This window comes from Triturus cristatus, chromosome 4_2 (assembly GCF_964204655.1).
Source record: "Triturus cristatus chromosome 4_2, aTriCri1.1, whole genome shotgun sequence".
NCBI classification, from domain to species: domain Eukaryota; kingdom Metazoa; phylum Chordata; class Amphibia; order Caudata; family Salamandridae; genus Triturus; species Triturus cristatus.
In genome coordinates this window covers 15983144-15999920 of record NC_140586.1, presented here as the reverse complement: position 1 = coordinate 15999920, position 16777 = coordinate 15983144, and the positions used below count along the sequence as shown (strand labels likewise).

Sequence of the window (16777 nt, the reverse complement as noted above, 5' to 3'; positions counted from 1 at the left end):
CAGACATGTGATAGGAAGGTAGTTCTATTTGCATATGATTAAGTAGTGAGAAAGAGGTGAATGCGTGCCTAACGCTTAGGTGGAGAATAAGGATTTTATGCAGGTCAAGTGTTATGTGCATTCCAGTGGTCTCATTTTACGACATTACAGGAAAGGTTTCAGAAGAACTAGGGAAAGATGGGATTCGTTAATTAGGAATGATAAAGCTGCTGCACTTCTCATGAATGAAAGACAGAACGTGTGCAGTGTCCACATTAATAACATTCCGGACTGCACGAAACTACCATGCTGTAGAGGTAACATGTTTGGTGGGAAACTGGGGGAGAAAGAGAGAGAGAGTGGGGGGGTGAGAATGAGAGAGAGTGGGGGTGAGAAAGAGAGAGGAGTGTATGTGGGGGGGGGGTTGCTGGGTTTTCTTTAGATTATGAAATCTGCAATAGGTTCACTGACACCTATGGCGGATGCTGCTTGGCAGAATAATTGCATTTAAAGCCCCAGGAGCATTTAAAATATTGCTGCACATATTTTGGTGAGATTTATGTTACTACATCATGATTCAGAGTGACTAGAAGTTATGTTGGAGGAGAAGTAGTAGTTAGTCTCAAAATATATGGATGATTCATTGCATGAATATAGAGTTAACAAAAATGACATCAGATTTATGTGTTGTCATTCTAGATGAATGTTTAAGTGTGAAGGTTCAATTGTGTACAGGAGCAAGAAAAATGATGGATTTGTCGAGAGATGTAATCATCGTTTGACAATTTAATAATCCATATTCAAATGTACCAAGTATCGACACATAGTTTACTGGTGTGTCTGATTCACATATTTTTGGTTTTATTTATCAATTGTATAAAAAAAAAAAAAGGAAACACATCCACAACGGTTTCAAGTTTTACCCTGTGTTTGCATTCTCTTTCATATTTCCAAAAGTTTCAAATTATTCCCTATTGCAGTCCCTCAGGCCGCCGATTCAGATCTGACAGAAGTGCCCAACTTGGTCAAAACCCGCAAGGGAGGAAGATCTCTTTGTGCTGCCCGATAAACTATACATGTTCTCTCTTTACGGCTACCATGCTGAGACGCGACGCTTTCTATGAAGGATAATTTTTGCCTTCAATTGCCTATTTCGCCATCTCCTATATGTACCATCATTATGACTATATGAGGGTCGGCCTTGTACATACATCACTACATTATTAATAATACGCAAGACGAACAAAGATCGCAAGGACCATATTTTTCACTCTTGGATACTTCGTGTACTTCGGAAATAGCCCTGACGAAGTTCCTGCATGGAACGAAACGCGTTGGCTGTACTTTGTTCGTGTTACAATCATCAGAATTAAAAAGAAAGAAACATCACATTAATTGGACTATTTGATTTAATGTGTTCAATCTCAATGAGTGCACCTTCCACCTTTGGATTTATGTTCTCTCTATAGCCATCTGAACTACTAGTGTCCACAGTTGATCTTTCTTTCAAAGAGTGATAGTGGATTGCTGATACCAAACGATCTCTGAAACTGACAAATGGTTAACACAGGAATAGTTAATGGATAAATCCTTAAGCTATCCCTTAAGTTATCACGCTTTATGATATAAAAGTTCTTCCCTTGTCATCCTTGCCTCTCTCTGCTTATTCGTATTCTAAGAAGGTCTTGTAGCTCGACTCTCCAAATGTATTTTCCTGGTTAGATATTGTGTTCGTTCTTAAATATAAGGTGTTTTCTCACCAATATGAATTATTGTGATTCTTAATTACTTATACGCTCCTAAGTGCTGTATTTCCGTGAAAAAACTTCAAAGCAATCTAACTGCCGCTTCCTAGGTTTCCTCAGGTTCGCTAAACACACTTTTTAATTTAACGTCAGCCATCAAAAGATCATACCACAAATTTCAATCCAACTCAGTCATTTCTACAGCACCTTTAGCAAGCAGTTGCACTCTCCATCAACAACATGTAACCGGTTTGTCAGCTTTATTACAATATTGTAAAGTGATGGATCTCTTGATCATTTAACAGTATGCGGTCTTACTATTCATCTAATCAAAAGAGGGACAATAAAGATGAAACAAAAATATTCTTAAACTTTTTTCATTGATTGACAATGTGATTTCCAAGTGAAGAACGTTACAGTACGCACCTTCCCTGCACAGAAGGTAAGCAAAATGTTTTTAGTTGATTACCTTGAGTCACATCATTGACCTTGTACTTGAAGTCATTGCTGCCACAAGTCCAAGACATGTCTTCCATTGAAAAGGACTGGTTTGAACGAAGCATGATGACTTCAATAACACTGGACTTCAATAGAGCAATCTGATCTTCGGCAGTTAGGTCCCTAGGTGCAGAAAGCAAACAAATTGCGAACATTGTAAGTTACTAGTGTCCTTTGGAAAAGTACATATTGCAAAGGGGCCTCAAAAACATCAGCTAAACTTTGGTTTTGAACAATGCATTTAAAGTGCAACTATACACACGTTTTCCCAAAAAACATATGCAAAAATGAAGGAAATTGAGAGGCAGAACTAGTCAAGTTCTTGGGTTAACTTCTTCCTGTGGAGCTTGCTTCTCCACCCTTCAAGCCACTGCTACCAGTCCAATGTAGGAAAACCGCAGCCTGATTGAAAGAGACTGGGGCATCAAAGGGTAATCTGATGTGCACCCTATTTTCGCTAAGTGTGAGGATGAACAGCTGAGCAATACAACTTCCTCCCTAACTGTTTCCTCTAAAAAAGTATTACCCAACAGCAGCTCTGGCTTCCGTTGAGACAGATGCTAGCCCTTAAGGCAGGTGAGGTGCATGCTACAAAGCAGAGGGACGAATTAATTAAAGGAGCAGATGTGCACACAAACTATACTATAGAGAATAAGCACCTACACAGACCTACAGGTGCGGCTGAGGAAACGTGTGGTGAGACATGGTAAGGTTGGGGCTTTGACAGCCACGGTAGTCTACTAATTCGTGGTTATACTCCACTAGCACAAGGGTGCTGCGTAAATACAGATTTGTGGAGGACAGTGAACCATTTAAGAGCTTAGATTGCAATATTTGTGGGAAAATGACAAATTACAAGTGGACGTCTAAAGCATAGTAAAACTTCTGGATAGCGGCAGCTATCAGAGGATGGGAGATTACATCCACACTAACTAGGACAGTGACTGAAAAGTTGTAATCTTGAAAATGCGTCAATGCAATGACACTGAAAAAGAAAACCTCAGTATTTAGCTAGGTGGCCAAGGATACATTTGCAAATGTATAGTTTGGTGACTGGACGCCATGAAGAAAAAGGATGCACCACTGAAGCTACTCTATTGGCTCAACTGACAAGTGGAAATTTGGGGCAATGAAAGCAGGAGCCATTTCTCGAGAATTAAGTCCCAGAGTACAGCCGACAGGGACAGTCTACAGTCTGTTTTAGCATGGTCACATGCTGGCTTAAGTCTTATTAACACTGTAGCATTCTAGATTAGAAATAGGCTAAACACGCCTACATTGAGGCAAAGCAAAAGACACACAATTGATAGACGGAATGCAGAACAAATCAAAACATTCACCCCCAGTCAAGAGATCTGGGTTAAATCCATCATTCTTTTGCTCACCATGCCACCCCAGTTTAGACCTGGCCATATGCAAATCAGACATGACCCTGTGCCTCATGGGAACAGTTCAGCCCGAACTGCCAAGCCAGGTCCTTCCTGAAGCGGAAACAAGCATCCTAGGACCAGCGTCGGGTTTCACCTCTCATCAGCCAAGATAGCTGGACTCCAATGGTATGGAGAGCATGGGACCCACGTCTGGGCATACCCGTGCCACTCGGGGTGACAAATACAAAAACAACTAATGATGGACAGAATGCAGAACAATGTCATACATTCACCCCAGTAAGGAGATCTGGGCTTAATCCATTGTTTTTTTGCTCGCAATGCCATTCCAGTTTGAACTCCACCATATGCAAATTAGTATTGACCCTGTGCCCAATGGGAACAGTCCAGCCCGAACTCCCAGGCCAGGTCCTCCCTGGACTGGAAACAAGCATTCTAGGACCAGTTTCGGGTTTCACCTCTCATCAGCCAAGATAGCTTGACACCAATGGTATGGAGAGCACGGGACCCACGTCTGGGCATTCCCATCTTGTTTGCTTTCTCGCCCTAAGTGCGCCGGGTATGCCCAGACGTGGGTCCTGGGCTCACTGTGCCACTGGATTCAAGCTATCCTGGCTGATGAGGGGTGAAACCCTGAAACCAGTCCTAGGATGCTTGTTTCCGTCCAGGGAGGACCTGGCTTGGCAGTTCGGGCTGGACTGTTCTCATTGAGCACAGTTTTAAGACTGATATGCATATAGCTGGGTTCAAACTGGAATGGCATGGTGAGCACAAAAACAATGGATTTAGGCCCAGATCTCCGTACTGGGGTGAATATATGACATTGTTCTGCAATCTGTCCATCAATAGTTGTTTTTTGCATTTGTCACCCCAAGTGAGACGGGTATGCCAAGATGTGAGTCCTGTGCTCTCCATGCCACTGGAGTCAAGCTATCCTGGCTGATGAGAGGTGAAACCTGAAACCGGTCCTAGGATGCCTGTTTCCGGTCCAGGAAGGACCTGGCATGGCAGTTCGGGCTGGACTGTTCCCATTGGACACAGGGGCAAGACTGATTTGCATACGGCTGGATTCAAACTGGAATGGCATGGTGAGCAAAAAAATGATGGATTTAGGCCAAGATCTCCGTACTGGGGTGAATGTATGACATTGTTCTGCATTCTGTCCATCAATAATTGTTTTTGTATATTGATCTGAAGTCAGGAATAAGTGAGTTTAACGCAATTCTATGTCAGGACCAGAGGCTCTGATTATGCTTTTCTTCCTTCGCTTTATTTTCTACAAACACACAGCAGCCAGAAAAGCAATAAAACGACTTTTTTCAACAAAATAAGTGATAAAACAATCTCTTTTCAACTAGAAAAACGACCAAAGTTCGCTTTATAAGCATCAACTCCCATAAGTCTATAGGGTCGTGCCGAAACCAAGTCCTTTTACAATGTCCATGACTGATAGAAAGCTCCTCCATCTTGTCTGAGCCTCCTCTTTCTTCGCTGCTTCGCAGCCAGTTGAGTTGTTTCTTTCTATCTTCATTGTGATTCCTTGAGATTTTGCTTTGTGATGTATTTGTTGCCCATTATTGTGACCCCGGGACACGAGCTTTGAGCTCCGGGTGTCCAGGGGTCTTGTTACTGTATGTTAAGTACTGTTTATACTTGCTATTTTGTGACAGATTCCCGACGGCAGCGGGAGCGTTCTCGCTCCTATGCGGCCGCATCCCTTTGCTGCGGTGTCTCAATGAACACCGCTAGGGGAAGCTGGCGCATCTCGTTGGTCTCGCAACGCGGTTCTCTCAGTTGAGGAGCCACATTGCGCGACCAACATCACCGTGAGCCTTGTCCCCCACCGCCACACTCGGACGCCTGCAGTGGCTGTATTTCCTTTCTTTTTGGCATATTTACGCCCCGCTGAGGTCCGTTTAGCGGCGTCGCCTCAATCGCCTGCGGTCAGGTTTTGTGCACAGATAAGGCTCTTACTTGTTTTTCTGGGAGTGCGCGTGAGGTGGCGGTTACGTCCCGGTCGGCCTGCCTGAGGGACTGCACTCATTAGAGGTTTGTGCCCCTCTATAGCAGTTTTGCCCCGCACCCAAAGCCTGCAGTTCTTCGGTCTGCCCAAAGTTGCTTCTGGTACCTCCAGGCCAGTTAGTTACCTACCTCTTTCCCTCTGATCATCCTCTGGGTGGCATTTGGTTACTGCTTCAGGGTGTAGGTCCTGTTTAAAAACCTCATAATGGAAGGGGAATATTATGAGGAGGAAGAAGTACAGCAGTACCTTCCTTATGATGACGACTTCTTTGACGCAGTCGATAATTCTATTTACAAATGCGTCAATGAGGTTGCGGGCCCCATGGAAGAACGGCTTCCAAATCGAATTGTGGCAGAGTGCGCCAAATTGGCACAAGCTCACCTTGGGACCCCAGGCCCCACTAGCACTGTATCCTCAGGGGAAGGTCCTCTGGCCCCGAAGATATGCTGCAAGAAGGGTGGCCCTGAGGGGTCACAGGGGGTAGACAAGGATGCTTTTGAACACCTTCGTAGCGCATTCTAGGCTAAGGCAATTGCCCCCCCCCCCGGCCCCTCAAACGGCCCCTGTTACTCCCGCCTCCCCTCCTCTGGCCTCCCCGTCCCACGATGGGGCTTCGCCGGAGGACATTGATGACAAAGTCTTCGCGGTCCTGGCGCCCAGCCGGATCCTCGGACACTTTGCCACAGGACAGCTCAGGGATGCTGGACCCGAATGAGATAATCCATCCGCGGTCCGCAGCCTGGGGGCCTGGGGACAAGGTGGCCAATTTTGTGGCAGGTCACCTCCGCAAGCCCCTCGAGAAGGAGGCCAGAGGATGTTTGAGGGCGGAGTGTCCACGTCCCACCCTAGAGGGGAAGGTAGCCTGCAGCCCAGAACTGGATTAGAAGATGGCCACATTCCTAGCTAAGTACGTAAAGGACCCTCGTAAGGGTATTGACCGCTCCTGGCGTTCCTGTCAGGTTAAACTCCTGGATGTAATAGGTCCCCTCATGTAGATATTGGATATGGCGGAGGAGGTGAAGTTGACGGGATCCGCCATATCCCCCGGCGTCCTGTCGAACTGGGTGCAGCGGGCGGTCATCTTCTTAGGAAACGCCAACTGCGCCCTGTCGACTGAGCATCAGCGTTCACTGTTGATCAAACTGGATCCAAAGTTAGGTGATTTAGCCTCCTCGGAGGCAGGGGCAGTGGCACAAGTGTCAGGTAATGAGTTTTAGGTAAAGGATACAAAACCTCAGGAGCGAAGATAATTCTCCCCACTCCCCTCAGAGCCGGACCCGCCTTGACAAAAGTCAAGGACCGAGCACTGGCCCCAACAGGAGGGAGGAGACAATGAAGGACCACCAAGCTTCCAGATGATATGAAGTCTCAACTCCCCGGGAACGGGTAAAGGGGCGGTCAGGAAAGAGACGGTGTCTAAGGAAAAGAAAAGAAAACAACAGGTGAGTGGAGTGAAAGGGCAGGGATTCCCTATCTAGCGAATACCCCCTAAAACCCCCCCTCTGATTGATTAAGTCCTTTAGCAACTGCTTCCTCACCCCTCCCCCCGGGATTGTGTGCTCTCTCAGACTCACCGTGATGCCATAGATGTAGATGCCACGTCCAACATAGCAGGAGCCTGGTAGCAGTCAATAGGTGAAGATAATCCACAGCGGAAGGAGACACGAGATACCGCCAAGGGAGTGGGGGAAGCGGGCCGAAGACAGCCGCGTTACCTGCGACGAGACGCCGCAGTGCAGGATACAACTCCGGTCCTCCTTGAAGACGCCCGCCTGATGCGTGAGAAAAGAGTCCGACGAACCAACAGGGGAGGAGGAAAGGAAGTTCGTCTCCAAGGCGAGGGTGAGCGTACTTCTGCCAGGAGTCAGGGGAATCCAAATGAGGTTAGGAAAGGATGCAGGAAGACCGTGAGGAGAACTCCGAGGGAATGAGCACCCACACAGTCAGGCAAACGGGAAGCGCGAAAGCCAACAGCAATCAGCAATCCACAGAACAGCTGCGGGAGGCGTGGTCCAACACAGGGAAGGATTGTCAAGCACTGCCATGCGCATCGAGTCGGTATTTAACCGCCCTGTCCATCAGGTGATCACTGTGAGCGCACACAACTCCCTCCCTCGCCCTACTGCTTTCTGGGAAATGTAGTGTGTTGTGTATTAAAGATCGAGAACGGTTTTAATAGAGGGTTTAAGGACCATAACTAAGACTTGTGTGTGACTAGTGTGTAACAACAAGTGTGTCTCTTTGGCGATCCTTTGTCAAGGAATTGGGGACGTTTGTGGCCACATTCACCTCATTGGACAAGGCCCGGTCCAATATCAAGAGGGTCTTTCAGCCACGTTTCTCCCATGGGGCCGGTCGCGGTAGGGGCCACACGACTGTCCGTGGTGGCCAGAAAAACCCAGGTAGGGGACAAGGCTCCGGCCGAGGACAATACCACACCTCAGCCAGCTACAACTTTTATCCCACGAGGGGACAGCGCTTCCGTGGCCGAGGCAACTTCAAAGGCAATGCCGGCGGCGGTGGACCTAGCGGTGTCATTCCTGCAGATCAGCTTCGCATCGGAGGCTGATTAGCAGCCTTCCAGGATGCTTGGGCACAGATCACAACGGATGCTTGGGTGCTACAAACCATACGGGGGTTTCATATCGAATTTTACAATCAACCCCGTCAGGAAAGGTTTCCACGACCCATCGCCTTCTCTGATGCAGATGTCCAGCTGGTAGACGGAGAGGTGGCCAAATTGCTCAGAAAAGGGGAAGCCGCACAAAGCAGTCTCCTCACCCACTATAGCTAGGTGGGTATAGTGGATCATGCAAGAGACGGGTATTGACACAAACAGTTCGGTCCTCACTCAGCCAGAGGCGCGATGGCTTCTAAAGCTTTTGCCCTGGGAGCCCGTTTGGAGGACTTGATGCGCGCCACGGATTGGTCATCAGATTCCACCTTAAAGCGGTTTTATTTCAAACCGGTTGAGGACATTGCTCAGTTGGTGTTAAGGAAGCTTTGAACTAGACAAAGAATCGAAATTTGCCTAGTGTTACCAGTCGGGCTTCCTGTATACTCTCTGGGCCTGCAAACAACAATCAACTAACGACATGTCCCATGATGCATTGCGACGGTTCTCGCCTGGTATGCTTTCCCATGTTGCTGTGAAACCAATCAGGTGAACCGTTCCAGCATATAAGCCTGTAGCTCCCTGTACCAGGTGCTTGGCCTTGTATCCTGATGAGGACCACGCCCCCGTGTTCGAGTAGCCCGGATGCGAACACGAAATTCATGATCCTGTCCTACCTGCCTGCCGTTTGTCACAGATTCCTGAGTTTCCCTTAGGCAACGAATTCCCTGGTTTGCCCTTTTGTGTCCTAGAGAGACTTAAACCCGCTCGCACTGATTTCTCCCTTCCTGACGCACCTGATCTGACGGTGCCCTACGCCCGCCTTCCTTCAATCAACACAGGAGAGAACGCCCTGGAGTTCCGCCTCGGAGCTGTGAACCGTGCTGAAGAATAGCGTGTTCCTTAATAGAATTCGATTGGTGAATCGGACTTTGGAGCGCAGTAGAGCGCTGAACAACGCCGTTTTACAATAACCAAGTGTGCCCTGCCTGAGAACATGCACCAAACGAGAAATCTCACAACTGCGTGAGTCCTTGATTTTTATTCTTTTGTTTTTCTTGCTGGCTCTCTTGTAGGGTAAGCGCTGACGAGCGCGCGTCAACACTTCGGAGTGTGAATCACACTCGAGAAGGGACCCTTCCCCCTTTAATAGGGAATCTTGTGTTTTTTGGTACATCTCATGTTATCCCCAGCGAGTCGTTATCGTTGGTCGTCCCCTCCTTATTCTTACACTTGTATATGGACTCAGTTGTGATTTGAATGAACAGGAAGACTTCCTTTTCCTTACCTGGACATCTGTCTTTTCCTCACTGTGCACTAGAACCCCCAGTAAAGCGGAGAGTCCTATGAAGGAGTGTGAGTATGGGCAAGAATATCATCTGATGGGTTGTTGATTGTTGTCGCCTGTTGTTTGCTTTAGGTCCTCTTTGGGGCGGGCTGTTTATAACCTTGTACCTATTTGTTCTCTCGTCCCTGCAGGCTGCCTTCTCTATTCCCGTTGTCGTCCTGATGGTCCTTCTTGGTCTCTCCACTCCTAAGGGCTCTGGTTCTCTGCAGTGTATTCCAACCTGCGGGTACCTTGGCTCTGTGAGAGTGAAGAGACAATATCTTCGCTCCTGTGGATTTGAAACAGCGGTCATTAGACCCAAAGCCTGACACCTAGCATAGTAACGGTAAGTTTCAATTCTATTAAGGACCCGGGGGCGAGGATTATCCCTCCCACAGCACAAGACTGTTCAACCCCCACATGCCTACGTAAGTAACCAGGTTTAAAAGGGTTTCATGGACATAGAATGTCTTGTCACTTGTATTACTTAATCTTGCCTTTGCCATGATGTTGGAGTTTTTATTTCGGGACATGGGTCTCAAGTGATCTCACGTGGGTTTTTTTTTCTTATATTATAGGAAATGACGGGTCCAAACACGACCAGTAACGTTCACGCGTGACTCGCGTGAAGAAAGAAGAGGGTCAGACAAGATGGAGGAGTTTTCTATCAGCCATGGACATTGTGGGACGACTTGGTTTCGGCGCTACCCTATGGACCTATGGAAGATGATGTTTATAAAGCAAACTTTGGTCGTTTTTCTAGTTGAAAAGAGATAGTTTTTTCACTATTTTGTTGAAAAAAGTTGTTTTATTGCTTGAAACTTACCGTTACTATATTACTATGCTAGACAAATTTCGATTCTTTTAAACGGTATGACTTTATGTCACAAGTTCACAACTGTTCATATTTTGTTTGGTAATTAAAACAGTGGATAATATATGTAAAACAACTATAGTTAGCTATATATTTCTAAAGAACAAAAAAAATTGAGGAGGGACCATTTGTTTACATAGCCCACAATTCGCTACCCGCAATTATAAAATAAAAATAAAAACCTAAAAGGAACATTTTAAGTACAATTGGAACACTTCTATAGTAATCCCATAAAATGCATTTCTGAGAAACCCTTCATTTGCTGGTAAATCGAGTTACAAACAGCTACACCTGGATGAAAGTCAGCTGTCTCAAGCTCAACTCAGACAATACTGAAGTGCTCAGCCTGGGACCCGGCCCCTCAGCCTGGGACAGCTGCTGGTGGCCCACCACACTAGGAAACCCTCCCACTCCGACGGACCACGCACGCAACCTCAGCAGCATACTGGACTCCTCGCTCACAAAGAACCACCAAATCAACGCAGTATCCTCATCCTGCTTCCACACGCTCTGCCTGCTTCAAAGATGGATCCCCACAAAATCCAGAAAAACGGTCACCCACGCACTCATCACCAGCAGACTTGATATAAGCAACGCACTCTACATAGGCGTCACATAGAAACAGCTCAGGAAACTACCGAACATCTAAAAGTGCTGCAGCCAGACTGGTCCTCAACATCCTCTGCCGCAGCCACATAACACAACACCTCAGAGATCTCCACTGGCTCCCAATCAACAAGAGAATCACCTTCAAGCTCCTCACACATGCCTACAAAGCTCTCCATGGCTTAGGAAGGACCAGAATATCTGAACCACTGTCTCGCATTCCACATACCCGCCATACAACTCCGCTCAACTTGTGCTGACCTCTGCTCCACAGATCAACAAGACCCGAAGCAGAGAAAGATCCTTCTCCGACTCCGCCAAGACCAGAAACACCCTGCCCCTCCACCTGAGGCAATCCAGGTTGTTGACCCAATTCAGGAAGGACCTCAAGACCTGGCTCTTCGACTGCACCGCCACACCCAGATGGGATCAGCAGCCCTCGCCTCCCAAAGCAACTAAGGACCCTCACGGGTGAGCAGCTGTGCTATACAAACTCCTGATTGATGGACTGATTCACATGGAAACCAGATTTTTATACATCTGAGAATCTACGTCCAAAAGCCTGCAAACGAGCTAAGCTTCAAGGCAGCTTCTCGCTGCACCATATTTCAGATTAACCACAGGGCCAGACAGCATTTCCCTAGTAGGCTGCTGGCTAGGGAGCTCCCATCACACAGCCCGGTCCCATTTTAGTTACGATTTCCTTCTATGTGGAGATGCACTGAACTTTTTTGCAAGGTCTCGCTCTGATTTTTAAACTAGCTCTGCTTGGCATGGGCAAATGCTACTACTATTTAGCAATATAAACAAAACAGTTGTTAAAAGGACGATAGCATTGTTATTTCATGGAAACAAAACTGAAAAAAGGGGCTGATCTGGTTCATAATTCTCTCATTTGGCAGTCGGAAGGAGTCTGTGTTGAAGTAAGATATGTCCAACTCTATGAACTGTAATAAGTAATGTACATTGATCTGAAGTGACAGGTCTAGCCACTGATACACTCCTAGGACATAAAAGATCGTGTCATGTGAGCCCCTATAGGTAGAATGAGAAGCTGTATGACAGCTGCGTTCTGAAGTCTCTGTAAATTCCTCAGTAGTAAGTTTGGTGTTTCAAAGTATAGTCTTTTGCCATAGAGTCTACAAGGGAAAACAAGAAGGTGATGATCAGTTGATCTTTTTATGGGAAGCCAAAGAATTGTAAGATTAAGTGCAAGCAACTTACCAAGCCTGAACTTTGCTGGGAAAGAGTATTTAAATGGAGTGTAAGGGAGTTACTGGTGTCCATTAATTGTCATGCCTGGACGTAAACCAGCAATGGGGTTGAATGGTGCCTGAAGCAAGGAGGAAGTGGAATGAATTGTAATCTGTCTTTGAGGTTAGAAGCAATCCAGTTCTGGGTGGTTCCTTGAAATCCTACGAAGTCAATTCTCTGTAGCAACAGAGAGTGGTTAACCATCCCAAAAGTAGGTGAACAGCCCAGTAAGAGGAGCGCTGCTATTCTATTTGAATTAACAATAGTTTTAATATCACCCCTTGTGACAATCATTGATACTCCAGTGCTCCAGTCAAAATGGATTTATGGGTAACAATCTAAAAGGCTACTTTGTTCTGGGAATTCTGATACATGACTGAAGGCAGATAAATTGAGGATTTGGGGTTAATGTAAATAGGTGGATAGTTATATGGATTGGTAGGATCAAAGCCATGTCTTTATTGAATCCTTTTTTTATGTAGGGGGTTTAGGTTCTCTTGGAATCGTTGCAGTAGCCAAGCAGTTGTCAGTGACATCACAGGCCAGGAGAGCGGCAGAGCCTTTAAAGGGAATGCCCTTGGATATAATATATAAGCATGACATGGGGCTGCTGGTGATGCTGCTGAGATAAGCTTTTGTGAAGTCTTCATGTATCTAACAATTAAAAAAAGTAACCTCAGTCACTGGCCTGTGGTAACAAAGACAGGGTTAATTGGATTATCCTCATTGTCTTTGTTTTGCGGGTTTTGTGGGTATATTTCCAGTTCTTTGGCTTTTGTAATGACATGGCCTGTCAGAGAATTAAATTGATACAGGGAGGAAATTATCTTGGAATCAATGTATTAAGAGTTATGGAATTCAGTAACAATTTTGTGCAATTCCATGATGCCAAGTGGCTCCAGCAAGACAGCGCAAGTAGTGTAGTCTGTGAGCCTTTTTGATACTGCCTTTTTAGGCTGGGGAACAGTGTTGTATTTTAAGTATTGTATTACTGTTGAAATATTTCTTCCAGAGTCTTTTCAGGATCCTTTAATTTGTTTTGGGGGATTTAACTTCAGGGGTCAACTGGACAGCTTTCCTGAACGGCTTAGAAGACGAGATGGACTTCAATGGATTAAGGATGTCAACAGTAGGTTTTGGTCCCATACAGAAACGCTAAACTGCTGTTATCTGCTTAGTAAGCAAGGAAGCAGATGTAAAGAATGGAACAGCATGTTTTGTCAATGGTCTAACACTTAATATACAGTTCAAAGGCTTCCCTTACAATGAATGGATGGAGCCCGTTGGTCAGTCTAGGTGAAAGGATACCTCTTAGCCAAGGAAATGATTCAGGAGAGGCAACTCTCTCATCAAGAGTATGTCTGGGTTTACGAGTAGGCCCAAAAAACATTACGAAAATTAATCAAGTCGCGGTTAGAGAAGAGGCATCTAGATTGACATAGGTTAGGCACATCAAACCAGTTATTCTGGTCTCCAGGTAATCAGAGGTTATGATGTTCTGAGGTGGTCTGCACAACAAACTTCATGAGGGCTTCAGCGACTACTGAGTTGTAAGGTGGAGGATCAGCAAAAGGGAACATGGTACAAGTATAAATTTGCATTCATTGGTTTTATCGTCTTGGGTGGGTTCTTTTCAAAGGAAGGTTTTGTGGATAATGGATAGATCTCAATCAGTCTTCTTAGATGGATAATTTCTTTGGAGCATTTTACAACCTGCAGGTACGGTTTCTTGGTTTCTGTAATAAACAGTAGACCAGGAATAAAGTCTGATATAAATTCATTGATGTACAAATGGTTCTGGTTCATTGATCTTAAGCTCAGAAATATGCAGGAAAGAAAATAGTGGATTTAGATGTTAATCAGTGGATATTGTTGAAAGTTTTGATAGCATAGTGGAAAGTCAGACAGATCCTCCTCGGTCTTGAGCATGCTCAAAACATTTTACAGGGTTTTGGAAAGGTGCCAAGTGAAGGGTCATAACAGTCAGTAAGAGGTTCAGCTTGAGAGCAATGATGCGAATGTAAGGAAGAATGGTAAAAGGTTAAGGGAGGCAAAATTAAAGGATTAATGCAGTTGCGGAGGAGGGATTAGAATAAAAGGTAGGTGGGAGGGAGAAGATGTGTTAGTATCAATGTTATTATTAGTATGTAAATGATTAGGGGTATGGTTAGGAAGAGGTCATTATTAACATGAGGGAACAAAAACTTATGTGCAAGAGAAAATTAATTAAGACTTCAAATATAGATAGATGAGGCTAGGGGGTTGTGAGAGCTTGAGGGAGAGGATAATGAGAGGGAGTATTAAGATGAGTATTAGTGGTGCGGGTATTGTGTATGAGGACAATGAGGAAGGGATTCAGTAGTTACGAATTTGTAACTGCGGGTGGGAAGAACAAGAGAAGATAATTGGTTAGAAAGTGAAGGACAGAATGCATGGTGTGTGGAGGCCCAGGAGTAGATTATACAGGTACTCAAGTTTGCCAATAAGCAGGGTGCTAATGAGGAGCATAGCAGCATGAAACGGGAGAAATACTAAGTCGTTGATATATCGCTATAGTTGTTATGGCACAGATGAAGGACTGCATGTGCATCTTTGTGTCAAATAATACGCTAAGATTTTCGATAGAGGGAAAAGGAGCAAGGAAAACAGAATGAGTATAGTAGAGAAGGCTGCTTTGTTAGATATAAGATGCTGGAAAAAGTAGAAATTATATTTTTAGGATCAAGTGTTTTTATTAGAATGTTTGCTGTTGATATACTTCAGCTACAACCACTGGCAGGCGAAGAAGGCTAGTAGGTATGTTTCAGGGAAGGGCAATTCAAATTTATAAAATCAAACATTAACTCCCATTTCACCCCTGCCCTTCTCCGACATCCAGAAGTGCATCAATCAAACAGAAACTGGATGCCAGTCTATTCACTATCTGCCATCCAGCCCCTGTGTCTTCCACCTTCCCGCCTTGTGCATGCATTGTTTAAGACATTTGGAAAACACGTAAATACAGCCAACCAGTATTTACGCAATTTAGGACAGTCCAAAATTATATGTACAAGAGTATCTCTACCCCCCACAATCCTTCCAGAACTTGTCAGTGAGATTTGAGCCACCGTTGAGGAGTTTAGTAGGTATGTGATAACAGGTATAGCATCAATTTTGTTACTTCTTCTTTTGCCTTGAGATTTTCAAGCAGTTGTGTGTGTTTTAATGAAGATATGTTGCCACTCCCTTTATGTAGGTGAGTGGCCTAGCTGCTCTTCTTAGTCACAGGTCTGATTTACATTAATACTTGGTACAGGCCCCTGAGAGAAATCTCTTATCGCTGTCTTTAGTAAGCAGCCACTTCCTGAAACATGTGACCTGTCTGGAAGCGTGTGGTTGGATGGACGGGTGCATAGCCCAATACATTATTTGGCAATACCTGAACATCTCGGTCTCTGGTAGGCCAAACTCTTTTTATAATCTTGAATCAGTTCAATCATTCCTCTTCAAAAGGTTGTCCTATCCTAGCACATCCTCAGTTTCCCAACTCAATGAAAAGGTGTTCCTTCATGGCTGGAGAAAACTCAGAGTTGCCCGTTAATAGGGTGAATGGGGAGGGGAACAATATCAGGGCTCCTCCATAGTTTAGGCAGCACTTTGCATTCAGAGATGTATACGTCTAACCCAGGAGAAATAGAGACACATGAGATGTTACACGTTATGCAACAATGGCATTGATTTGGTCTATGAAAAACCAGTGCTTGTCGTTCTTGAATTTCCCCTATTCTACCAAACCATGTATTTGAGAGACTTGCAACTAGCTGATGATGTTGGGTGAGCAAACTAACGCTCTTTCTTCAGAAGAGACAATATAATTTTACATATGCTTTATAGTTATTAATGGTCCTTTAGCGGTTTAGATCCATATATGGTGTGATAATCAGGGGCAGATTGGGAATAGAAAGTATATAGGGAAGTATTGTTATCTTAATGGCCAAAATTCGAACTAACCATGGCAGCCCATACACATGATGTGATGCCTGTTGCTCTGTCCAGATCTTGATCTTGGCCAGCATGGTATATAGTTAGGCTGGAACATCTGTGTAACCTTGGGTGTGATTTCTATACCTAGTTAAGTAATATTATTTTCTGCCCACTGGAAGGCAAAATAAGCTTTTATCTTTGGGATCTAATGTCAGGGTGTGAGAAGTTGGCCTGGCATATGCTGGTCACTAGTTATAGTGGCCACCTTGCACCAGTCCAATTCGACTCTTATGGTAGATAGGTTTAAGACAACCTTTTAAAGAAAGCTATCCTAGTGGTAGCTGTGGCGAGCAGCCTTCAGGCTAAGTCTCAGAGGAATGTAAAGCAGCTTGTTTTACCTTATAATCTGTTGAATTACCAAATGAAAGGACACCACACAGGTACATATATCAAATATATATGTATTTATTACTAGACACACTCTACTAATCTCTTTATGAGATTAG

At 45.0% G+C, this 16777-nt stretch overlaps 1 protein-coding gene across 6 annotated transcripts in view; it reads right to left on the bottom strand.

The window, feature by feature from the left end:
- VDR (vitamin D receptor) overlaps positions 1–16777 on the bottom strand; it is a 799659-nt gene that overhangs the window by 142675 nt on the left and 640207 nt on the right. For all 6 annotated transcript variants that reach the window (XM_085600241.1, XM_085600238.1, XM_085600240.1 and 3 more), the window contains one exon: positions 2194–2345. In XM_085600241.1, the coding sequence (XP_085456367.1) occupies positions 2194–2345 (152 nt within the window). The remainder of the gene's footprint in view (positions 1–2193; positions 2346–16777) is intronic.